At 35.2% G+C, this 26,113-nt stretch overlaps 1 protein-coding gene across 8 annotated transcripts in view; it reads left to right on the forward strand.

The window, feature by feature from the left end:
* Nucleotides 1–26,113, forward strand: part of PTPN13 (protein tyrosine phosphatase non-receptor type 13) — a 224,735-nt gene that overhangs the window by 128,720 nt on the left and 69,902 nt on the right. For 7 of the 8 annotated variants that reach the window (XM_082463220.1, XM_082463217.1, XM_082463218.1 and 4 more), the window contains 10 exons: nucleotides 4,127–4,201; nucleotides 4,323–4,497; nucleotides 6,700–6,853; nucleotides 7,270–7,408; nucleotides 8,389–8,541; nucleotides 11,510–11,692; nucleotides 14,353–14,515; nucleotides 19,803–20,220; nucleotides 20,362–20,459; nucleotides 22,060–22,116. In XM_082463220.1, coding sequence (XP_082319346.1) covers nucleotides 4,127–4,201; nucleotides 4,323–4,497; nucleotides 6,700–6,853; nucleotides 7,270–7,408; nucleotides 8,389–8,541; nucleotides 11,510–11,692; nucleotides 14,353–14,515; nucleotides 19,803–20,220; nucleotides 20,362–20,459; nucleotides 22,060–22,116 — 1,615 coding nt within the window. The remainder of the gene's footprint in view (nucleotides 1–4,126; nucleotides 4,202–4,322; nucleotides 4,498–6,699; nucleotides 6,854–7,269; nucleotides 7,409–8,388; nucleotides 8,542–11,509; nucleotides 11,693–14,352; nucleotides 14,516–19,802; nucleotides 20,221–20,361; nucleotides 20,460–22,059; nucleotides 22,117–26,113) is intronic. The other variant, XM_082463219.1, reaches the window with a different exon arrangement.

The following is a 26,113-nucleotide window of genomic DNA, read 5'->3' on the forward strand; positions in this document are numbered from 1 at the left end:
ATTCAGTTCAGCAGTATAGTCAGTTACCAGAAACCTGTACTTGTCAGAGTCTTTTCCATGAATTCCTTGAAGATGAAACCCTTTTATAGGAACATATTTGCAAAAGCATCAGAGTACACCCAGAACTGTCTGTAAATGACAAAAGACTTAAAAATGACCACGGTTAAAGATTTGATGAAAGTTCATAATAATTCAATTGACAAGGAAATTTAGTTATTTCTGAGAGATACATTTTAAAGTAATAACTAGAATTATGACTTATAACATTATACCAGAACATATAAGATTTTTAGAAATTTCATGTAATGTCTGAAACATTTATATTAACATATTTCCATACAAATAACCCAATGAAACTTTAATATTAGTTGTTTTGTTTGTTTTTTTATACTGCAGGTTCTTATTAGTCATCACTTTTATACATCAGTGTATGCATGTCAATCCCAATCGCCCAATTCAGCACACCACCATCCCCACCCCACCGCAGTTTTCCCCCCTTGGTGTCCATATGTCTGTTCTCTACATCTGTGTCTCAACTTCTGCCCTGCAAAGCGGCTCATCTGTACCATTTTTCTAGGTTCCACATACATGCGTTAATATACGATATTTGTTTTTCTCTTTCTGACTTACTTCACTCTGTATGACAGTCTCTAGATCCATCCACGTCTCAACAAATGACTCAATTTCGTTCCTTTTTATGGCTGAGTAATATTCCATTGTATATATGTACCACATCTTTATCCATTCATCTGTCAGTGGGCATTTAGGTTGCTTCCATGACCTGGCTATTGTAAATAGTGCTGCAGTGAACATTGGGGTGCATGTGTCTTTTTGAATTATGGTTTTCTCTAGTAGTGGGATTGCTGGATCATATGGTAAATCTATTTTTAGTTTTTAAGGAACCTCCATACTGTTCTCATGATTTCCTTTTTAAAAAAACATTAGATGGAGTTAGAGTATCTTAACTGTATATTTTAAAAGTATATTCATGAACCTAAAGTCAACTGGCTTTATCCAGTATTGTGGGAGATTGTTTTTTAATATTAAGAAATATTAAGAAATTTTTTATCCCACAAACCAAGAAGATCAGAGATAGAGAGTTCAGAGGTGGTTCAGAAGCTCAAGAATGCTATCAAGCGCATTCCACCTTTCTGCTCTGCCATTCTCAGAATTTTGACAGTAATTCTCTTTATAGTTAAAGGATGACTGCATTATCTCCAAGCATCATATCCTCGTATTACAATATCCAAAGATAAGAAAGAACAAATCTTGTATCTGTGGGGGATTTTTCTTTTATGTGTTTAGTTGGTTTATTTTTCTTTCATCATATATCCTCTATATTTTTATAAGCATAAGCTCAAAATGAACGTAGTCTTTTCTCATATAAAATATCATGAACATTTTACAACTTTTATAATACTATTGTTAAGGGCTGTAAAGTACTCCCATTATGTGAATGTACTGTGTACCATAATTTATTTAATCAGTTTCCAGCTATTGGACGTTTAAAATGTTTCTAATTTGTAATTGCTATAAACATCCTTATAGCTAAATCTTTGCAGATAACTTCCTCCAAGTAGAATAGCCAAGTCAAAGGCAAATACCTTTTAAGACATTTTATACATATTGTCAAATTGCCCTTTAAAAGTTTCTTCCAATTTATGTTTCCTCTGATGATGCCTGTTTTCACCATATTCTTACCAACTCTGATATTATCATTCTTTTTTTTATTATTATCACCAATTTGATAGATGAGGCAGTATCTAATTTGTATTGTTCCTTTACAAATAATTCTTCAAAAGCAAAATAAATGTTAGGAAAGTGATAAAATCTAGAATGATTTTTTTCTTTTTAGTCCTACACTAAGAAAGTATATTATCTTATTCTGTTTCGGGTTTTCTTGCTTATCTCAAAGAATCTTCTTAAAAGCATATTTGTATACCCTGAAATTGATAGAATTCAAATTTTCCTCATAGTTTTCTAAGGAGAAGAAACAGTATTGCATGGTGAAAATTACACTGAACTACAAATTAGAAGACTTGGATTCAGTTGCTAATAATTCAATTTCTAATAATATGTCTTTATGTATATTTTTAAACCACTTTGTGTTACATTATGCTAATTTTTAAAATGTGGAATTGGGTTGTAATTTATAAGACAATGTCTAATTTTAAAGTTATTAGATTCCAATGAAATACAACTGAACTTATTTCAAGCCAAAGAGAAGAAATTCAATAAGGCTTCATCAATTTATCATTATAACCAATACATTTGTCAAAATTAAGCAATAGGCAGGATAGCATGGGCTTCCAATAATTAAAGGCCCACATAAAGCATAAAAGGCACTATATATACAAATCTTTTTCTAAAATCATAGTTTCAGAGAGCTAATGCAGAACTTTGGCTCATTAGAGAGTCTGTACCTTTATAGTATGCCACTGTTAATGTGTCATCTCACTAAAAACCCGTGTTTCCTTTCAGTCATTCGGTGTCTGCTTTCTTCGTCAGAGACATGCTATATCAATGACTAGAGAATTTGAACTATTGGTCATTGAAGGACCACATAGTGTTGTTTCTTAAAAAAAAAAAAAAAAAAAAAAACAGCAGGAAGGGGGAATTCCCTAGAGGTCCAGTGGCTGGGACTCTGCGCTTCTACTGCAGGGGGCCCAGGTTCGATCCCTAGTGGGGGAACTAAGATCCTGAAAGCCGTGCAGTGCAGCCAAATAAATAAATAAGTAAATAAAATAAAAAGAGTAGGAAGGTTATATTTTTGAGGCTGAAAATAGTACTAGTATTAGGAGGAACAATTTCACAATTGAACTAATGTTATTTCCCCAAACATAAGTTTTTAGTTCTTTTTTTTTTCTGTATTATTTTTGATGCAAACAAATTTTTAATGTTCATACCCTATTGCCTTATTTGATCTGTATCAAATTCTGTGTTTCCCATGGCAGACTATTGTCGTTTCTTCTACTCTGTTTCTATTCTCATTTAAAATGTGTCCTACTGGTTCGTTGAGTATTAACAAATGCTTACTGTTAAACTTTTACTTAAATGTTACCTGTCACATGTTCCACACCTGGCTGTTGGATAGAATTCCCACATCAAGCAACCAAATGAACTGTACAGTGAAATGCAAAGAAGAAACCAACAAAAATAAAACTCCAGTTACCCCCCATTAGTTCAAACACATGCATGCACGAAAGCTCGCCCCCCCCCCCGCACACACCACCTGCCTTTGGCCTCAAAATTAGCCCTGCATTCATTCTACCTTTTGCCCATTTGGACATAATTTTTCCGTCTATTCTGAATGCTGCTCCCTCCTGGAGTCTAACTTGTTTTAAGTTATCTCTTCAACCAATTCTCCCCTCTAGGCAGAAAACCCTGGATATACAAGACATAAAGGGAAAGAGTAGCTTGAAAAGAAGTAAATGCAGAATGTGGACTCTACTTTCCCCAGCTCCTGAGATATTATTTTCTTACTAGAAGCAGCAAGAGGGAGCAGAGACTGTGATACTTATAATATCCCTAGTTGTCACTAATTAGAACAAAAAAGTACAGGATTCCAAGAACTTGATTACAGATGGATGTGTCTTTTGTAATATCAAAATAGATGTTGTCCAATAACTAAGACTTGTTTTAGGACAAATTGAATATCACTCTCTGAAATAATGAAATTCTGTTCAATAACTTTACACATTAACATTATTAAACCAAATCCTTATGTGAACTTGACAACTCTATATTACTTCAATAATTGAGACTGCTATTTTTTTATTTTGGGGAGTTTGAGTCTACCTGGAGTCCAAACAATGAAAACCTTTATTTATGTAAAACAATATAAAGCCAGGCTTTATATTTTACATTGCTGGTAGAAAATGAAGCTGATAAAACTTCTATTCACACTTAGTGTAAGGCACATTCCATTCCCGTTCTTGGCAAATTCCACCGTACTTCTTTATTGAAAGTTTTTACATTTGTTTCAGATCACTAGTTCTAATATGGTGGCCTTACATGTAGTTGTTTATTATTATTATTACTATTATTATTATTACATTATTTTCCTTTCAAGGAAAGAGCTTGAGTAAATGATAAAAACTATTGATTCTACTTCTGTGATTCACAGAATTTCTTTGGCCCTGAGTTTGTGAAAATGACGATTGAACCATTTATATCTTTGGATTTGCCGCGGTCTATCCTTGTAAGTAATAAAACCACTTTGTGTCACTTTTAGAAAATAATTTTAGTAATGATTTTTTTAAAACAGTAAAATTCTTATAATGTTTACATTGATAACTTCCATTCATTTTTTTCAATTGTAGACCAAGAAAGGGAAGAATGAGGATAACCGAAGAAAAGTAAACATAATGCTTCTGAGTGGACAGAAACTGGAACTGACTTGTGATACCAAAACTATATGTAAAGATGTGTTTGATATGCTTGTGGCCCATATTGGCTTAGTGGAACATCATTTGTTCGCTTTAGCTACCCTCAAAGGTACCAAGGCATTTTAAATTCAGGGTATAGTATGGGAACTTGGCAACAAAGACTTCCTATATCTGTTCTGCCTAACCTTCTTTTGGGAAATATTAACTACATGGATATGTCAGCATTGAGAAGTAGGAGGAGTTCCTTTTCCTAACTAGGTACATTGTTTTAATAGCCATGTCTTTTTAGCATCTTCTGTACCTTATCATGAAGATTTTTCTCTGGCATTGGCTATATAAACATAGATTTTAATTGTTATATTTTGTGGACCATAATTTTGCCTACATATGTACTCTAGAAATTAGTATTCTGCTAATATGAGTTTGAATATATAGCAGGACCCTATTTCTGAATTTCCATATCAACTTCTTCAGCTTACTATCCTAGAAACAGTGTCTTCCTAAATGTTGTCAGTTGATGACGGAAAATAAGTCATTTCACATTTTTTAAGCATTACATCCACTGACCTGTGACGTTCACAACCACAGTGGTCTCAGAACACAGATTCAGTAGAAGCTGCTGCTATTTATCAATTAGAATTGTCATAGCAATAAGAAACCCCTTGGGGACTTCCCTGATGGCACAGAGGTTAAGAATCCGCCTGCCAGTGCAGGGGACATGGGCTTGAGCCCTGGTCTGGGAGATCCCACGTGCAGCGGAGCAACTAAGCCCATGCACCACAACTACCGAGGCTGTGCTCTAGAGCCCGTGAGCCACAACTACTGAAGCCCATGCGCCTAGAGCCCATGCTCCGCAACAAGAGAAACCACTGCAAAGAGAGGCCCATGCACTGCATCGAAGAGTAGCCCCTGCTTGCCGCAACTAGAGAAAGCCCACACGCGGCAACAAAGACCCAATGCAACCAAAAATAAAAATAAATAAATTTTTAAAAAAAGAATTAGTTTTTTTTTTTAAAAAGAAACCCTTTGGAGCTGGGTTTAAATAAATATTTCTTTAATATTACTATATTTATAAATTACTCTTCAATATTTCAGATTCCTGTTTACCTCAAAATTTAACTTAAAAAGCTTTGACAACAAAGTACAATAAATTATAACTGAAGGATCAAATCACCCTGAAACCCTACAAGATCAGGATAACACCATCTTTGTCATACAAGAAATATGTCTTTCAACTTAGTTTATTGAAGTCTTGTTCCTTAAACACTAATAATTCATTTTGTAGAGTCATCCAATAAATATTCGATTAGTGCCTGTTGATGTTCTGTCAGTTTACTAATTACAGTTTTAAGGCTAATCATGTAATACTATCTGTATAAAAATATTCAATTAGTCAGAATTTTTTTTTCTTTTTTTTTTTAATTTATTTATTTATGGCTGTGTTGGGTCTTCATTTCTATGCGAGGGCTTTCTCTAGCTGTGGCAAGTGGGGGCCACTCTGCATCGCGGTGCGCGGGCCTCTCACTATCGCGGCCTCTCTTGTTGCGGAGCACAAGCTCCAGACGCGCAGGCTCAGTAGTTGTGGCTCACGGGCCCAGTTGCTCCGCGGCATGTGGGATCTTCCCAGACCAGAGCTTGAACCCGTGTCCCCTGCATTGGCAGGCAGATTCTTAACCACTGTGCCACCAGGGAAGCCCAATTAGTCAGAATTTTGTATCTAATTTTGTATCTAATTTCTTAAACATTCTGGATAAGTCAGATTTTACTGACTAATCTTTTACTTGGAGAGAATCAAGAATTAAATGATGACATTAAAACTAAAAATAAAATGATGATTATTGTTCCTTCTAGGTTTCAGTGGTAGCTCAACTATAACAAATATAGCTAATATTTATTGAATGCTTACCATGTGCCACGTGCTTTAAACTACCAAGTATTTTATAACCATTATGTCATTTGATCTTTACAACAACCCTAAAAAGCAGGAATTAGTACCATCCTGATTTTACAGACAAGAAAATTGGTGTCTAGATAGGTTACATAATTTATTCAGTATCACACAGGTAGTAAATGATGTGACCAGGAGTTGAATACACGTCTGTCTGTCTTCAGAGCCCTCATTTATAAAAAACTGAGCCATACTGCCTTCCATCCATATGCAGTGCCTCAGAATTCCCTGCCATACTTCTTAACAATCCTGTTTTATTCTGGTGTAAAACTGTTCTGTGTAAGTCTGACCGAAAAATGAAGAAATTAAAAGAAAACATGAAAGTATTTTTATTTTATCTGAATATTTCTCATTCTGTTCTAGATAATGAATATTTCTTTGTTGATCCTGATCTAAAATTAACCAAAGTGGCCCCAGAGGGATGGAAAGAAGAACCAAAGAAAAAGAGCAAAGCCTCCGTTAATTTTACTTTGTTTTTTCGAATTAAATTTTTCATGGATGATGTTAGTCTAATACAGTGAGTACACAAGAGTTTCTATGTTTCTCTTTTTGGCCCCTGGTCTTTTGACCCTTTAGTTTACTGATTTATTTTATTCTGAATTATTTTGAATTATTTCAAATAATTATTGAAATAATTATTTTCAATAATTATTTTATTATTGAATTATTGAATTCTGATCAATGATATTATTTTATTCTGATCAATGATAAAGTCTTATTTATCATTGCTTATTATTTTATTCTGAATTATTTTATTCTGATCAATGATAAAGTCTTCTTTATCATAAAAGAAGTATTTCCTTCAATATAGTTTATTAATTTCTTATACTTAATCATAAGCCATCTTGGCAACTAAACTTCTATGCCAATAAAAAAAATCACCCCAAGATTCAAGATCAAAAGCCTAGATGTTTTGTGTATTTGTTTTCCCAGACATTCTCTGACCTGTCATCAGTATTATCTTCAGCTGCGAAAAGATATCTTGGAGGAGAGGATGCACTGTGATGATGAGACTTCTTTATTACTAGCATCCTTGGCTCTACAAGCTGAGTATGGAGATTATCAACCAGAGGTAGGATTTATTTTTTTCTCCAGGACAAATTTTGCATTGGTGTTCTTATAATCAGCATGATTAAAGACTAAACCTGGTTGAAGTGTTTGCTGTTTATATCTGGAGATTTTTGAGGCTAGTTTGGTGCCTCAGAATGACCGAGTTCCCCGTGTATATTGGTTATTTCAAATCATGCAGTGTGGGATTTCTTTCTTTCTTTCTTTCTTTCTTTCTTTCTTTCTTTCTTTCTTTCTTTCTTTCTTTCTTTCTTTCTTTCTTTCTTTTTTCTTCCTTCCTTCCTTCTTTCCTTCCTTCCTTCCTTCCTTCCTTCCTTCCTTCCTTCCTTCCTTCCTTTCTTTCTCTCTCTCTTTCTCTCTTTCTTTTTCTTTCTCTCTTTCTTTCTTTCTCTCTCTCTTTCTCTCTCTCTCTCCACCCCCCTCCCTCCCTCCCTCCCTTCCTTCCTTCTTTTCTTTTTTTTTCTGTTTAAAAATTATCCTGTTTCAGAGTTTTGGGATATCTAACACTTACCCTTCCTTCTCCCTATTTCTAACTAACAGATACTAGACATAAGGGTTACCAGCCAAATCTGGATCAAAGGGGTCTTCCACCTTCCACATGGATCCATGCAGTGATAGGCTGAGAACCCAGCAGAGCTCACTGTATGGAGGACACATGTTCAAGGCCAAATGCACCTGAATACAAGTGGACCTAAGAGGAAGCAGGGAGCAAGAAGAGACTCTGCCACTCAAGCAGCATCCTTCACAACATTAATCCTTAACTATAGTGACATTTGGCCTTTGATTGTCAGTCTCTTCTCAAGCTTGCTGATCAGTTCAGTCATTCTACTTCACTGAATAAAACAGAAAGAGATGCACTTTCTCTAAAACTCATTCCTCAGAGAGAAGTATAAATAGGAGTACCTTATCTCTTGTTGAGGCAAGAACTTTAAGATAGGAGGAAGAGGGCAAACAGAATTTCTTACAAAAACACTCTCCTTCTAGGTTCACGGTGTGTCTTATTTTAGACTGGAGCATTATTTACCTCCCAGAGTGATGGAGAAACTTGATTTATCCTATATTAAAGAAGAGTTACCGAAATTGCATAATACCTATGTGGGAGCTTCTGAAAAAGAGACAGAGTTAGAATTTTTAAAGGTAAGCATGCAAGATTACAAATGATGAACTTTTTATCTTTTTCAAAGTAAGGAATAAGTGTTGGAAGACATACATCTAAAAGCTCAGGTGCCAATAACTGATGCTGTATGCTTTATCTCAGCTCATTTATTCCTGACTAAAACCATGGTATTTTAATTCTCATTTTGTAAAAGAGAGAACTGAGGCTCAGAGAGGAAATGTAATTTTCCCAAAGTCAGTGGCTGATATGTGGAGCAAAACTATGATTTGAACCCGTATCTATCTGGCTATGGATTATATGCTTTTATCCTATTTCATACTCTCAAAATCAAGATATATTATAAAGAAGAAACAATTGGATTTTGTGACTGTCTGGATAAGAAAGGCAAGTTGAAACTAATTCTAGGGTTGTTTTGCTTTGTTTTTTCTTAAAAAGCTTAAGATTCAATTATATCTTCTAAAAATAGTCTTTCCATTAATGCCAACTAATTCACACAGGGGAAGGGGGTTAGAAAAATTGATTTATAGTTTCAGTTCTGCCACCATGTTCCTATAAGACCTTAGATGAATAACAGTGCATTTATGATCAGAAAAGACAGTACTATGCAAACTTCCAATGTGAACAGCAAATATGTGAGAATATTCTATTGAGAAGAGAAAATTCAGAATATTCTCCTCTCGGGGAGACTTCCCCAGTGGTCCAGTGGTTAAGACTCCCTGCTTCCACTGCAGGGGGTGCAGGTTCGATTCCGGTCAGGGAACTAAGATCCCATATGCCCTGTGGCGTGGCCGACAAAAAAATAAAATAAAATAAAATAATATTCTACTCTCAGTAATTAAAAATAAAAGAATATTCTCCTCTCAGTAATTATTCTCTAATTACTGTTAGCTCCCCAAGATGTAACAGCATGCCTTAAATTTGCTGCTCCATAATAAGGGAAGGGAGCCAAGTTTCCCAGCCCTACAAATATCTATAAAGGGGTTTCATTCACAGACTTATACCACCTTTAATCTAGGATCCATGGTAAGAAAGGCAGGGTGGTTTGTTTTAAGTTGACTCTACTTTTAAAGACATTACCTTATGTACTTATTTTTTTCCTCGGTTATTACATGTTTATACTTGTAGGAAGTAAATATCAAGTTATATTTTTATTAATAAAGGTAGAAGACAGATTAACACAGCAGAAAGAATTTGCATGGGGATTTTCAGACAGTCTTGCATTTGAATTCTTGTTTCAACCAGCTGGGTAAACTTGGACAATGTACTTTAACCTCTCTGAGCTTCAGTTTTCCCCATGTAAGTAGTGTGCTTAATGCATAGTAGGCTGCCCTTCTCCTTCTAATAATGTATCCTGTTACTCCTTTTCTCTTCAGCTTGAGCATCTTTCTTCTAACCTAAGAATTTTTTTAAAAATCTCATTAGTATACCCTTCCAAGGCTACCCTTCTGCTATATATCATATTGCCTCTGAAAAACTTTCATATCTTTTTGTAAATCTGCTTTATTGAGGTATAATTTACATACAATAAAATTGACCACTTTTAAATGTTCAATTCAGTGAGTTTTGAAAATATATATACAGTTGAGCAACCATTTCCACAACCATGATGAAGAACAAGGGTTAGCAAACTGTGGTCTGCCTATTTTATAAGTAAACTTTTACTGGAACTCGGCCATGCTCATTTGTTTCCCTATTGTCTGTATCTGCTTTCACACTACAACAGCAGGGTTAAGTAGTTACAACAGAGATCATATGACCCACAAAGCCGAAAATGTTTCCTATCTAGCCCTTTAAATGAAAAGTTTGCCAAAAATATAACACACTTCCAACACCAAAAATTTCCCTCATGTCCCTTTCCATTCAGTCCCTTCCCCCCTATTCCTAACTTCTGGCAAATACTGATCTGCTTTCTATCACCATAATTTTTTCTTCTCTAGAATTTCATTTAAAGAATCATATATTGCATAGTCTTCTGTGTCTGGTTCTTTTCACTTAGAATAATGCTTTTGAGATTCATCCATGTGTGATGTGTATAGTAGTTTGTTTATTATGGCTGACTAGTTTTCTGTTGTACAGATATGCAACGATTTGTTTATTTTTTCTTTAGTTGATGGATATAAAGCTGCTTTAAACACTCAAATACACATTTTTGCGTGAACATATGATTTTTCTTTTTCTTGAGTAAATACCTACCATTAGGTTTGCTGGGATCTATGGTAAGTGTATGTGTTACTTCTGCAGAACTGCCAAATTGTTCTCAAGTGGTTGTACAGTTTTACAGTACTACCAGTAACGTATGGGATTTCCAGTTGCTCTACACCCTTAACAGCACTTGGTATGTTTAGTTTTGTTTTCTTTTTTTTTTTTCATTTTAGCTATTGAAATAAGGTAAGTAGTGGTTTATGATTGTGGTTTTAATTTGTATTTCCCTAGTTACTGTTATTTTGAGCATCTTTTCATATGTTTATTTGTCGTTCATATATCTTCTTTGTTGATGTGTCTAATAAAATCTTTTGCCCATTTTTGTATCTGGTTATTTTGTATCTGAGAAGTACGTATTCTTTATGTATTCTAGATACGATTCCTTATCTCCCAGTCTGTGACTTGCCTTTGTTTTCCTATCATTGACTTTTGAAGCGCAAAAGTTTCTGATGTTAATGAAGCTTCAATTTACCAATTTTTCCTTCTGTGGTTCCTGCTTTTTATGTCCCGTCTAAGATATCTTTGTCTAACCCACAGTCAAATATTTTCTAAATTTTCTAGTTTTAGTTCCTGTATTTAAGTCTGTTATTGTTTTTGGTATAATTTTCATATATTGGCTAAAGTAAGGGTCAAGATTTATTTTCTTGGCATATGAATATCCAGTTGTTCCAGCAACATTTGTTTAAGAGACTATCCTTTCCATATTAAACGACATTGGTACAACTTCTGTATCTTTAAGTCACCTTTTCCAAGGTGCATTGTTATGTTATGGTATTGTTCCAACAGGTCTGCCAAAGACTGACAGAATATGGAGTTCATTTTCACCGGGTGCACCCTGAGAAAAAGTCACAAACAGGAATACTGCTTGGAGTCTGTTCTAAAGGTGTCCTTGTGTTTGAGGTTCACAATGGAGTTCGCACATTGGTCCTTCGCTTTCCATGGAGGGAAACCAAGAAGATTTCTTTTTCCGTATGTCCATTTTAACCTCTCTTGATTCTACATTTAAATTGGTGTTGTCGATTTCAAATGTAATGTGTTAATTGACTTTCCTTAAGCGAACTTTAAACCCTGGCATTGAGTAGAGCTTATATGTCTTAATACTATTTAACTCTTCTTTCTTCGTTGTGGGAAGTATTATTGAGATTTTGTTTTTGGTTTTCTCAGAAGGTGATTTTTAAAAGAATTCTTAGCTGGTTATATGCTCAATTAACTTTAGTTAAATTACAACCAAGTTGACTTCTCTGTTAATTCAGAACTTATTCCAGGGTACTAATACTTCTCACATGGAGAAAACCCTCTAATGTATTTAAGATTGATAATTATCTTAACCCCAGTGAACTTTGTCTAGTTTAGTAATAGGTCCCTCACAGAACTGTATTTGAATCTCAGTGGTCCAGAGATTTACTGACTTTTATGAACTAGCCTCAGGACTTTCTACAGTTTTAAGTTTTAGTGTGTAGTCTCTGGAGATAAAGTTAGGAAAGCAATTTTTAGAAAATCATGTTTATGAAAGATAATGAACTATAAAGGCATATTTTGATTTTGGAAGTAGGTGGAAAACCTGAACATTGAAGTGTGATTGGCAAACCCCAGAGGTAAATCAAAAATCTGTTCAGGTATTTGTTTTCCTAATGGTATTCAGGGACTACTGACATCTTTAGTTTATATTTGGGCTGAAATATGGTCTCACCAGAACAAACAATATTTTTAAGGTTATAATATCAAAGTCCCAACTGACTGTGGATAATCTTCAACCTAGAGACCTTTGGAATCATTTCTAGACCTGAGGGTTAGTTGGTTGGTTTCCCCTGAAACCCAGAGGTACCACTAAGATTACCACATAATAATGTATTCTCTCAGGAAATCCCAGACCATCCTCATCTTCCCAAGATTGTCAAGATCAGGAAATTACCTAGGTTACCTACCTTCCCCAATGAAAATGCTGGCAGAGCAAGTGCCTAGAGGAAACCTTGATGAATTAAATACAAATCTAATTTGGACCAGTTTTAAAAGGGCAACAAATCAAATAATCATCCAGCATTCAGCCATCGTTTGCCAGCTATCACATCAGCCCTGCAATAAAAATAGAACTAGCTATGATTAGCTCATTTTTAAAGATCTCCAGTAATAAAGAATAGCCCACATTTCCCTGCAAACTATTCCCGTCTTTAACAGAACTTGTTTATCCTGTAGTTCTTTCTCTAACACAGAACTCTCTTTTTTAAACTCTCCTTTTTTCTTCCACTGGCCTCTGGGGAGATGGAAAAGTTACCCTTCGCCCTTCTCATCTCTAACAACTGAATTTCCTTAGGCACATTTCTTGTCCAGTCCGTCAGTTAACGCTTAGGATCAATTATCCTTATGATTTGTTTCAAACCTGTACAGCTTTACAACTGTGGAGTTCAACATCCTTGGGAATTACTTGATAGTGGTTAAGTGCAGTGTTTGTTAGGAGAAAAATTCCCCAACTATTTGAAGAGTTACTAGGAATGCTACTGGTAGTCAGGATACTAGTTTGGTGCTACTGTAGCTTTAACTCCTCTCTAATACTTGCTGATTTCCTTTTCTTAAGAAAGAGAGAACATGGTTCCTGAGATTTCACTGGTAACAACATCTAGCAAGAATTTAATAGTCTTATTTTGTTTTTAAGACCAGGAATTATGAAGGTGGCACCTGCATGATTGAAGTTTGAGTAATACTCTGTTATCGTATCTTTTGTGAGTCTACGAAATTTGACTTGTCTGAGCCTATTTCTGCATTTGACAGCAAGACAAGGGACATGATATAGAGGAACTAATTTGTACAGTAGAGAAGCCAAGAGCTACAGTAGAGTCTAGCTGGGCTTGAGCAATTCTCCAGAGACATTAGTCTTAGATCCCTGACATGTTGAATGCTAGTCTTTTAAGGCATATGGATCACTGCAAGCCTTACCACATAGGTCGCAATATTTCAGGATGTCCTCTTACATAAGAAACATTTCGTTTTTAAGAAACAGGGAGATAAAACTGATTAATGATTCTCTTCCTTTCCCAGAATTTGGCAAGAATCACTGTCTCTAAATATTGATGTGTTCCATCTCTCAGCCCAGCAGTTATGTTATCCTGTGTTTCTGCATTCCAACATTTTCCTTAACTTCCCACATCTTCCATCCCAGCCTTCATGCCACCAGGATTTTTCTTGACTGAATCACAGTGCTTATTATTGCATATTAATATCAGTTTTTGTTGAACTTCATTTTCTTTATCTAAGGCGGTAGAACATATATTTCTTGTAATTTCTTTTTTAAATAGTTTTGGTGTTTGTAAACATTGCAGTAAACTCAAAATATCAGTAATCTTTAAAGGAAACTATTTCCCTTGCTGGTGGCTGGTATACAGTCTATACAATCTGATTTAGGCTACAATTTCTAAAAGTGGCAAATAATATTAATTTCATTTATTTCCTAAATTTCTAATAATACAGGGTTATATTTTTCTATATTTATATTAGATATAGGTCAATGAGTATTCATGCCTAATAATGTGAAGTAAAAATAATATCTGTACTTACTCATTGTTTCTAAAATTTGGTCATGCAATGAAGTGATAGGAAAATATCCTAATTTTAAATACCCTTGATTAATATTGTAGAAAAAGAAAATCACATTGCAAAATACATCAGATGGAATAAAACACGCCTTCCAGACAGACAACAGTAAGATATGCCAGTACCTGCTGCACCTCTGCTCTTCCCAGCATAAGTTCCAGCTGCAAATGAGAGCAAGACAGAGCAACCAAGATGCCCAGGATATCGGTAAGGAGAAGCAAACTGTGTCAGATGACTCCAGGGTCGATGCATGATTTTTGCCACAAACTTTAAAAGAACTTCCACTTTTAGGATGAAAATGACAAGGTATGTAGATGTTAAATGACTAAGTCAAGTTCATAAAGGTGTCATAAATGAAGCTGAGATGTCAACTTCATGTTTATTTTGAAAACAGCACCGCTCATCAGTCAGGGAGTACCTGTTGAACTATCTTGTGCTGATTGTTAGGCTAGCTGATGTAAATGTTGTAAAAGTTTCAGACACATTCTCTACCCGTAGTAAACTTACACACTGGGAGATAAGACCAACAAACATGAAACAGTAATACACAATAGAGGGTCAAGGTTTCAATAACAGGTTATATTGTACAGTCTCTATAATATACACTGCAGGAGGAAAGGGAGATCAGAGGATAGAGTATGTGAGTGGTGGCACTTGAATTGGAATTTGAAGGACAAAAATAATTAAGTAGGTTGACGATAAATGGAAGGGCTTTCCAGATAAGGGAAAGAACATGGGAAACAAGGCGGGGGGCTCTGCACCCAGAATGGGGAAGTCATGTACCATAACAGTTTTGGGGGTGACAGATTTCAGTTTTACTTGGTCACGTCCCTGTTCTGACACTGACGTGAGTAACCATAGTACCAATATAAGTGCTCAGGAAAGTGGTTTCAGTTCCTTTTGAAAAGGAACCAACAGAAGAAACCAATTTAGCTCTGAAGAAAATCTCAATCGGAACTGAAATATTTAAAGCTTACTCTGCAAGACCACATGTAGAGATTAAAGTTGTAGAAAGTCTGGTTCTGCATATTAAATTCTTATAGACTTCAGTGAAACACTTTTTTAATCAAGAATTTGATTAAAAAATTAAATGTAATAGTACTGATGACTTTGTGCAGCAGAGCCGTATGAATTCTTTATCCGAACCTTCCCCTGTAGGATCAGACTGAGGTTATCGCAACCTATGAATAAATGTTTCTCAGCCTTTCAGAATCAAGATGGTAGGGGCTGTATACTGATTAAAAATGAAGATTCCAGAAACCTATGTGACACTTAGTGAATCACAGTCTTTGGGAATTGGGTCCCTGGAATCTGCATTTTAACAGGCTTTCCTCAGTAATAATTTTATGCATGCTACCATATGATAACTGTTGCTGTAATCACATTATTCCTTTTCTTTCCCTGCTTTGCTCTGCTAAAATGTTTGTATGCTCTTATATATTTTCAAAGTATAGTGAAATATACAGAATGAAGTAAGTCAGAAAGAGAAGAACAAATATCGTATGCTAACACATATATATGGAATCTAAAAAACAAACAAAAAAAATGGTCATGAAGAACCTAGGGGCAAGACGGGAATAAAGACGCAGACCTACTAGAGAAAGGACTTGAGGATATGGGGAGGCGGAAGGGTAAGATGGGACAAAGTGAGAGAGTGGCATGGACATATATACACTACCAAACGTAAAATAGATAGCTAGTGGGAAGCAGCCGCATAGCACAGGGAGATCAGCTCTGTGCTTTGTGCCACCTAGAGGGGTGGGATAGGGAGGGTGGGAGGGAGGGAGACACAAAAGGGAAGAGATATGGGGATATATGTATCGGTATAACTGATTCACTTTGTTATAAAGCAGAAACTAACATACCATTGTAAAGCAATTATACTCCAATAAAGATGTTAAAAAAAAAAAAGAGAAGCCACCACAATGAGAAGCCTGCGCACCACAAGGAGGAGTAGCCCCCGCTCGCTGCAACTAGAGAAAGCCTGCACGCAGCAACAAAGGCCCAACACAGCCAAAAATAAGTAAATAAAATAAATAAATTTAAAAAAAAAAAAGTATAGTGAAATAATCAAACTTATGAAAGCCATTGATATGCCTACTTAGATTAATATTCTTTTCAAGTCAGAATTGAAAAATTGAAGGTTACATTATTATAGATGTGGTATAGGGTGCTATAGTGAAGAGTCAGAAGACAAAACTATGAACCAGCCTTCCACCCTCAACATTTCAATGATATATTGTGGTAGTTAAGAACATGAACTGTGGGGCAAGACTGCCAGTGTTCAAACCACGCTGTCTTACTTGCAAGCTCTGAAACCGTGGGCAGGTGACTCAAACTCTCTGCCTTAGTTCCCCATCTGGTAAAATGATTATCATAATGATAATACCAACATGATAAGGTTATTGTGAAGATGAAATGAATTCATACATGTAAAAGTGCCAGCACAAAATAAGTATTGAATAAATATTCATTATCCTTATTATCATCATCATCAACATTGTTTTACCACGACTACCACTAGTTATAGTAGTAGTAGGATGACCTTAGGAAAGTAACTGACGTTTTGAGGTCTCATTTTCTTCACCAATGAAGTGGGAATGTTCTACATATCTCAGTTTTCCCCCTAAGAACACACTATGTATCCTTAAATTCATATGTAAAAGGACTTTAAGATGGTATTATCTACATCTATTCCCTGATTTTGTTAAGCCTTGAAAGGAATTATTTTCTGCTTGGAAGCAGCATAGAAGTAACTACCTGCCTACTTAACTGTCTGTACTAGACAAGTGAAAATAACCGGTGTTATCTATTGGAGGCTGATGGGCTCACATGTGTATGTTGCTTCTTTAGAGTCATAGAATATGGGTGCTAGAGAAAACCTTAGAGGCCATTAAGTCCAAAATTTTACTGATGAGGAAACAGGTTCAGAGAAAAGAGTGTCTCACTTAACCTCATAGTTAGAGGTCAAAGGAGACTAGAACCTGATCTCTTAATTCCTAATCCAGTAGTCTTTCTATTTGATAAGTTTCCAGAGAACTAATTTGCATGGAATTAAGTTAAGATTAATAATCATTTACTGAGCACTTGCTACATGCTAGGTGCTATGGGTTACAAAAATAAATGAAGCCCATCTCCTCAAAAGAGCATACAATTTAGTTGATGAAATAAGGAAATACAAAACAAGTACAAGAGACTGAATAATAGCACAGCGTGGATCGCAGACTGAGTGTGGAACTAACAAAGGCTTTGAGTTCAAATTTGAAACATTAGTAATAGGATGTAGGTTCATTCTAATGTCCTTCCCCATGCTGGTGGTCCATGTTGGAGTCCTTTCCAGGTGAAAGGCAGTAGGACAGTAGATAAGTGGGTGGTTTATTATTCTGTCCCATGGATATGTGCAACACTTTAAGTTCTACCCAGGAATGATCTATGAATGGATTTGAATAGCATAATCCTTGGTATGTTTACAAAATAGATATAACCTAAGCTGAACTGGTGGTCCCTATGCCTGCCAAAGTTTGGTCTACATTTTCCTTTAGGGTGAAGAAAACTTTTGGGTATGGAGGCATTTCCCAGTAGTTGAATCTGTTTAAGACTCAGTTTTTGCATCTTTGAATAAAGTCTCCTCTCAAAGTAAAAGAAAATAGAATTAATGTTATCTGCTCTCATAAAAACTCTATTTGAAGCTAAAGATTATACTGGGAATTTTAAAACAAAAGTTTTTTTTTTTAATTGTCATGTTTTAACTTGGTGTTCACTTCTACTTCAGAGAAAGAATGTTGAATTTTCCTGGTGATGAGACGTGTTTATTTTTTTTTTTATATCTTTATTGGAGTATAATTGCTTTACAATGTTGTGTTAGTTTCTGCTGTACAACAAAGTGAATCAGCTCTATGTATACATGTATCCCCATATCCCCTCCCACTTGAGCCTCCCTCCCACCCTCCCTATCCCACCCCTCTAGGTCGTCACAAAGCGTCGAACTGATCTCCCTGTGCTATGCAGCAGCTTCCCACTAGCCATCCATTTTACATTTGGTAGTGTATATATGTCAATGCTACTCTCTCACTTCGTCCCAGCTTCCCCTTCCCTCCCTGTGTCCTCAAGAGACATGTTTATTTAAACTTCATTCTGATGCATGAATATGAAAGAGTTGCATTGTTTTCCTATCTGTTTATGCCTGAGATGAAATATTGATTATTAATCTTCCTAGGAATTAGAAGATAAATGAAACAGAATCTTAAGATCTAAATCAGCAACATTTGACATTCTCTTTTTAAAAAAACAAGTTTTCGCAGCTGTTTTACATAGTGGTCAAGCTGTATTGGTACTTTCCATAGGGAGACCAATTGGGGTGCCTTGTGATGTGGATTACTAATGCATGAACAACCAAACCATTTGAAATTTTATGCTTCTGGTCCTTTATATACATGAAAGGATTTTGACGCCAAAATTCTGTGATGCAGTGCTTTCGTTTATAGCCTCAAATGTTCCAATACTGACATGACATTGGTTCTCACAGAACAGAATAGCCAATCACTTGTTACCTTATCTCTAAATTTGACCACTAAAAGAATACTTTGGATATGTATTTAGGAGTGAAAAGAATTTAAGCATAAAGGGAACCCCAGCTCCTTAATCATGTTAATTAACAGAAACAAAAAAGACAAGTAATGTGTGATTCTCTTGTGGCCCCTTGGCCTCAGTTAAATCAGGAAAAGTCTACAAGGTGGGGAGGTGGTATTGGCATAGTAATGAAATGACAGAAAATTTGCCATAAAAGGCTTTTGTTTCGGTTTGGGGGTTCGGGGTTTTGGGGTTTTTGTTTGTTTTTGTTTGTTTGTTTTTTAGTAGTAGTTTTATTGAGACCTAATTCACATACCATACAATTTACCCACTTAAAGTGCACAATTCAATGATTTTTAGTATATCCACATTGTTAACAGAGTTGTGCAAACATCACCACAATCTGCCATAAGCTTTTAAAAATATAATAAGAACTTTTTCTCTGGGCAAAACTCTCCTCTGCACAGCTTTTTTCAGGCATGATCTCACTATATTGGCCTATCCAGGTTTTATCTCTCCCTCTCCCCATCCTTGGTTTGCTGGTATTTTAGCAGAGACACTACTAGCATTAAAATTTTCTCTGTCAAATGTCATTCTCCTTTCTAACTGAAAACTGTATTGGGGTCAGCAAGCCTGAATGAAGCCCAAACATTATTAGATCCAGGAAAATCACTAGATGAAGTAAGGCAATGCTGCCCAGGCCCTGGCTGTGAGAAAGCTGCAAGGATGGAGAGATGGTATGAAAACCAGAATCTTCCAACCTCCTTTTTAAAATCCTCGATTGCCACTCTTTGAAAGCTACCTACTTCTGATGGCGATCAAAATGATTAAAAATTGCATGCTGTTTTTTATTTATTAAAATAGCTCTTCTCATAAAATGTTCTATGGTGTTTCCGTCATGTAAAGCAATCCTATTTCCTTGTAGAGAAAGCTTCATTTAGGAGCCTGAATCTCCAAGCAGAGTCCGTTAGAGGATTTAATATGGGACGAGCAATCAGCACCGGTAGTCTGGCCAGCAGCACCCTGAACAAACTTGCCGTTCGACCTCTGTCGGTTCAAGCTGAGATTCTGAAGAGGCTATCCTGCTCAGAGCTGTCGCTTTACCAGCCATTGCAAAACAGCGCAAAAGAGAAGAGTGACAAAGCTTCTTGGGAGGAAAAGCCTAGAGGGATGAGTAAATCATACCACGATCTGAGTCAGGCCTCTCTCTATCCTCATCGGAAAAATGTCATTGTTAACATGGAATCCCAACCACAAACCACTGCGGAGTTGGTAGGAAAACCATTTCACCAGATGGCGAGATCTGATACGGAATCTTTGGCAGGATTCACAAAACTTAATAAGTAAGAACATACTTAACTAACCCAAACTACATATTTGTAAATTCTGCATTTCCTACTTTTGCTTCTGTTTTGACAATTTATTATTTTCATCATACTTTTTTACATTGACACTTCCCCCCCACCTTCCTTTTCCCTCTTTAGTTCAAAGTCTGTTGCAAGTGTAAATAGAAGTCCTGAAAGGAGGAAACAGGAATCAGACTCCTCATCCTTTGAAGACCCTGGTCAAGCATATGTTATAGGTCAGCATAAACAAACTTACCTTCTTTCTCCCTTACCTCATGCTCATAATGAAGTGAATGAGACAGTGTTAATTACCAGGAAATTATTTTTGGTTGTATGTCCTAATTACCAAAACTTTTTGTGAATATAAAATTTTAGGCTACTTAAAAAGTACCAAGTCAAATCAAAAATTGATTTAACAAGTGATTGCCTCATGGCACAGACTGTTAGCTTTCTCTTGGTCACAGTTAAAGGCCATGACATTCTGACCAAGAGAACCCAAGTAGTCTGGTGCCATGGCTTTGGATAGACTTCCTTTGGATTTTTCTTACAGTCTTTGAGAGTGGACTCCACTAATGCTATATTTTTTTTTAAGAAAAGTTTATTTAGGGTACTTTCAGAATGGAATTGTGTCTAGAAAGAGAGAGTTTTATGAAATGTGCTATGGTTTTAGGTAGAAATTCTTAGTTGATTTAAGTTTTCTCAATTTCTCCCAGCTAGCTGGGGCCTATGAACTATTTAAGTATAGACAGAAGTTGTTTGTGTTTATAAATACACACTACCTTATAAGATAAACAGAAGGATTCCTGTTGTTTTGTGCATCTTAAAAGCTAACTGCATGGGAATCAATCTTTTAGAAAAGTAGATGTTTAAGCACAGAGGTCTGAATGACTACTCAAAATAGGAAACAGCTGGGCAGACAAACGGTCAACAAGGATACCCTTTTTTACGGTTGTTTTACTAAATAATACTAATTAACTCTCCCTTGGAACTAAGTGTGATCATAACTATACAAAGTTAAAAAGAATTTTCTCACCCTGTGATTGGATTGGGGATATGTGGAGTAAATGAAGTCAAAGAGAACTACACTATAATTGATAAATATTTATGGAAGGTCACATTACTTTATTAATATAGGTTTCCACAGCTTTCAGAGATTATACTATCATCAGTTTAAATTGAATTGGTTAAAAAAAACTTTAAACAGATGAAAGACAAGACTCCATCTTATAGGTCACCCTATGCGTTGAAAATAGCCTAAAAAGACACTGATTTAATCTTTCAGAAAATAATTTTCAAAGTGTATTCATATATAATGGGATCTCATATAGATTCTAAGCTACTTTCATTAGGAAGGCTTTGTTCTACATAAAAATTCATCACATATCAGATATAGAGTAGTGAATAATATTCCATAGAAAAACACAAGTAAAATAAAATTCAACCATAAAAAAAATTATTTTCTGCATTTGTTTTTAATTGATTATTCATTCCTATCGAATATTGAACTTTCTTTTAACATTTGAACAGATACTTTTAAAACTCGTTTTAGTTTCATCATTTCATATATGACATCAAAATGTCATTGTCAGAAACAATACATTTGTGTTTAAATTTATTCTGCAAAACAAGTTGATATGCTTAACTTGGACATTAAAAGTAGTAAAAAAAAAAATAAAAAAGCCCATTGTGGGGAGACATATTTTTCTGAGTGTAAATGAAAGAAATTGTTGCTATCTTAATGTTTTGTTGATTTTTATGAATTTATCAGAAGAAATTACTTCTGTATATAGTATCTGACCATTTTTAAACTGTCTAATAATTTAATTTATACCACAGGAATGACTTTGCATAGTTCTGGAAATTCTTCATCCCAAGTACCCTTAAAAGAAAATGGTAGGTTTACAAAATGTTTTTCCCCTCATTTCCATCATAATTTTTCTCTTGTACCTTGTAAGATAGTCGTGGGCCTACTAATAAAGAGCTTTCAATTCCATGTCAAGGATTTTAGGCCTTACATTGGAGTCAAAAGAGACTTGTGGTTTTCAGCATCTCAGTGATGTGATGGGACCTGTAATTTAGACTAATGTTGATGAACTAGAGAAATGACAAATTTGAGATAAGGACACTAATTGGGGAGCTAAGGTAGCTTAGGTGGGAGATAATTTTGATTGAAAAGAGTTTTAACTGAGGGATGCTTCAACTGAATCTTGAAATAAAAGGAGTGTGTATTCAGGCAGAATGGTGTGGATAAGTATTCCAGACCAAGGGCATAGTGTGAGCAAAGACATGCAGACATGTGAGAAGATAACAAATTCAGGGAGATGTAAGAATCTCAGTATGGAGGTATGCTGGGGCCAGAGTGAAGGTCAAAAACTAAATGGCGACCAGCTTTGAGTCTTATCATAAACCTTTTGGGAAGAATTTGAAGACTTTAAATGTTGAGATTACTAGTTTAGAAAGAATCTAAGAAGAAACAAAATTGTAGGAAAAAAACTTTGTGCAATGACTTGAAGGTCAGTGGGTTCACAGTTTTTATAATTTAGGTTACAAAATACTTTCATGTACATTATTTGATTTTTCTAACAACCTTCATGGGTATAAAGAATATTATTATCACTATGTATATACTACTTCCCTCCAAAAATGTTTAAGATTTACCCTCAAATTCTTAAAGTTGAAATAATCAGAAGCCTGATGAGAAGGAAGAAAATATGCTGATCACAAGTATTAATATAGTTAAACTTGATGAAACTTTAAGTTTAGTTCTCATTTTCCTGATAGCCAAGGCAAAAATGAAGGCATGAAAATTAGTTGAACCATATGAAACCGTTGTTTTTGTAGGTCAGAACTGTCAGACATCAGTAAGCTATTTTGTATAATTCTCATTCTCTGATAGAAATACACATACCAATTCTTCAAGAGAGGAACATTTTTCTTGGAAGCAAAATTGTGTCCAAAAGTAAATCTTTTTACTTTTATAATATCTTAAATACTCATAGCAAATGAAAGATTTTTTCATCTCCAATTTTTTAATGTATTAATCCTTAAAAAATCTGAGGGCATACCATTAAAGAAAAAGTCAATTTATACTTAGACCTAAGTTACTAAGACCTTGTTATATAGCTTTTTGATGACCAAATGTCTTACATGGACTGAAGTTAGAATACCTCTGTACCTAAAATAGGTCAGTTATTAACATGTCCATAACGGTTGTACTTACTGACTGACAGTTATTTAGTGCTTACTGTGTGCCAAACACTGTTCTAAGCACATTATGTTTCTCTCTCAATCCCCACAACAATCCTATGAGCCAGAACTAATGTTATTTCCTTTTCACAAATGAGAAGCCAAAACACAGAAAGGTAGAGTTGCACAGTAGGTCATGGAGCTGGCAAAAGCTGGGGCCATGATTTGAATGCAGGATGTCTGTTTCCAGAGCCTATGCTCTATTCCACTCTTTAGACCGTCTCCTAGTATAATAATGCCTAATTATTTTTAGGTATTATTTCTCCCAGATAAACTTTTGAAATAAGCTGGATAATAATCTATTCAAGGATGAGAGCCTGAAATGTGTTTTTACCTAGGTTCTAACGGAAAAGAGTATGAATTTACATTGGGTACCAGATGAACATCATGTGCAGGGTAGGGTCTATGTTTAAACCTCCAAGCACTCATCTTCCCACCTGCTCCCTACAGAGGGGCCAACCCACCTTCCCATGGAGGTGTTCCCCAGTTGGCTTATAGACAAGTTTATATTTTCTTCAAAATTCTCCTTCGATCTGTCCAAGTAGCCCTGAATTAGTGCTTTGTTGTGAATTGAGTTTTGACATAATAGAGCATGGCAAACATGTTTTCCCACATAAGGTAACTGAAGATTAAAAAGTTAAATTACTTGCCCGTTGGTCAAATATAGGACTTTTTATTCTAATTTCAGTGTTTTTTGTTGCTGAACAAGATTATTAAGAGAAAATTAGAAATGAGCATTAGTTAATACTGAATTATTTATCACTTAATACAAGGACCAATGAATAAAATTCAGTCTTAACCTTTTACAACTTTCAGAGACCCATAAAGAGTGTGAAACTTAGAAGATAAAAGAAGAAAGGCAGGAGTCTTCCAATCTCATGAAACAAATATGGAAAGGATTCCAATCCTTTGATTAATTGTGATTTCCAAAAAGAAATAAAGGTTGCTTACCCTTTCAAAAAATGACACATCTTATAACAGTTCTTTTTTTCTTTTTTTTAAATTATAGTTGATTTACAATATTATATTAGCTTCCAGTGTTCAACATAGTGATTCAGTATTTTATACTCCATTAAAAGTTACAGTGGCTATAATTCCCTGCGCTGTACAGTATATCCTTGTTGCTTATCTATTTTATACATGGTAGTTTATACCTCTTAATCCCATACCCCTATCTTGACCCTCCCCACGTCCGTCTCCCCACTGGTGACTAGTGGTTTGTTTTCTATATCTATGAGTCTGTTTCTGTTTTGCTATAGACATTTATTTGTTTTATTTTTTAGATTCCACGTATAACTGACATCATACGGTATTTGTATTTTCTGTCAGACTTATTTCGCTAAGCACAATATTCTCTAGGCCCATCCAATTTGCTGCAGATGGCAGAATTACATTCTTTTTTTATGGCTGACCAATATTGCACTGTGTATAGGTATATATACCACATCTTCTTTATCCATTCATCTGTTGATGGACAGTTGGGTTGCTTCTGTCTCTTAGATACTTGTAAATAGTGTTGCTATGAACCTTGGGGTGCATGTATATTTTTGATTTAGTGGTTTTGTTTTTTCTGGATATATACCCAGTAGTGGAATTGCTGGGTCATATGGTAGTTCTGTTTTTAGTTTTTTGAGAAACATCCATACTGTTTTCCATAGTGGCTGCACCATTTTACATTCCCAGCAACAGTGTACAAGGATTCCCTTTTCGCCACACTCTCAACATTTATTATTTGTAGACTTTTTGATTTTAGGTAGCCATTCTGACAGATGTGAGGTGATAGCTCATTGTGGTTTTAATTTGCATTTCTGATGATTACTGATTTCAGGCATCTTTTCATGTGCCTGTTGACCATTTGTATGTCTTCTTTGGAAAAATGTCTATTTAGATCTTCTGCCCATGTTTTTTATTTGGTTGTTTTTTTTTAATATTGAATTGTATGTGTTATTTATTTATTTTGGCTATTACCCCTTGTTGGTCATATCATTTGCAAATATTTTCTCCCATTCCGTAGGTTGTCTTTTCATTTTGTCAATGGTTTCCTTTGCTTTGCAAAAGTTTTTAAGTTTAATTAGGTCCTATTTGTTTATTTTGGCTTTTATTTCTTCTGCCTTAGGAGGCAGATCCAAAAAAATATTGCTACAATTTATGTCAAAATATGTTCTGCCTATGTTCTCATCTAGGAGTTTTATGGTTTCCAGGTCTTACATTTAGGTATTTGATCCATTTGGGGTTTATTTTTGTATATGGTATGAGGAAATGTTCTAATCTCATTCTTTTACATGTAGCATTCCAGTTTTTTCAGCAACACTTATTGAAGAGACTTGTCTTTTCTCAATTGTATATTCTTGCCTCTTTTGCCATAGAGTAATTGATCATAGGTGCATGGGTTTATTTCTGGGTTCTCTATTCTGTTCCATTGATCTATGTGTCTGCTTTTGTGCCAGTATCATGGTATTTTGATTACTATAGCTTTGTAGTATAATCTGAAGTCTGGGAAGATGATGTCTCCAGCTTTGTTATTTTTTCTCAAAATTGCTTTGGCAATTCAGGGTCTTTTGTGGTTCCATATAAATTCTAGGATTATTTCTTCTAGTTCTGTGAAAAATGTCATGGGTATTTTGCTATGGATTTCATTAAATCT

This window comes from Balaenoptera physalus (assembly GCF_965194825.1).
Source record: "Balaenoptera physalus genome assembly, chromosome: 5".
Taxonomy (NCBI): Eukaryota; Metazoa; Chordata; class Mammalia; order Artiodactyla; family Balaenopteridae; genus Balaenoptera; species Balaenoptera physalus.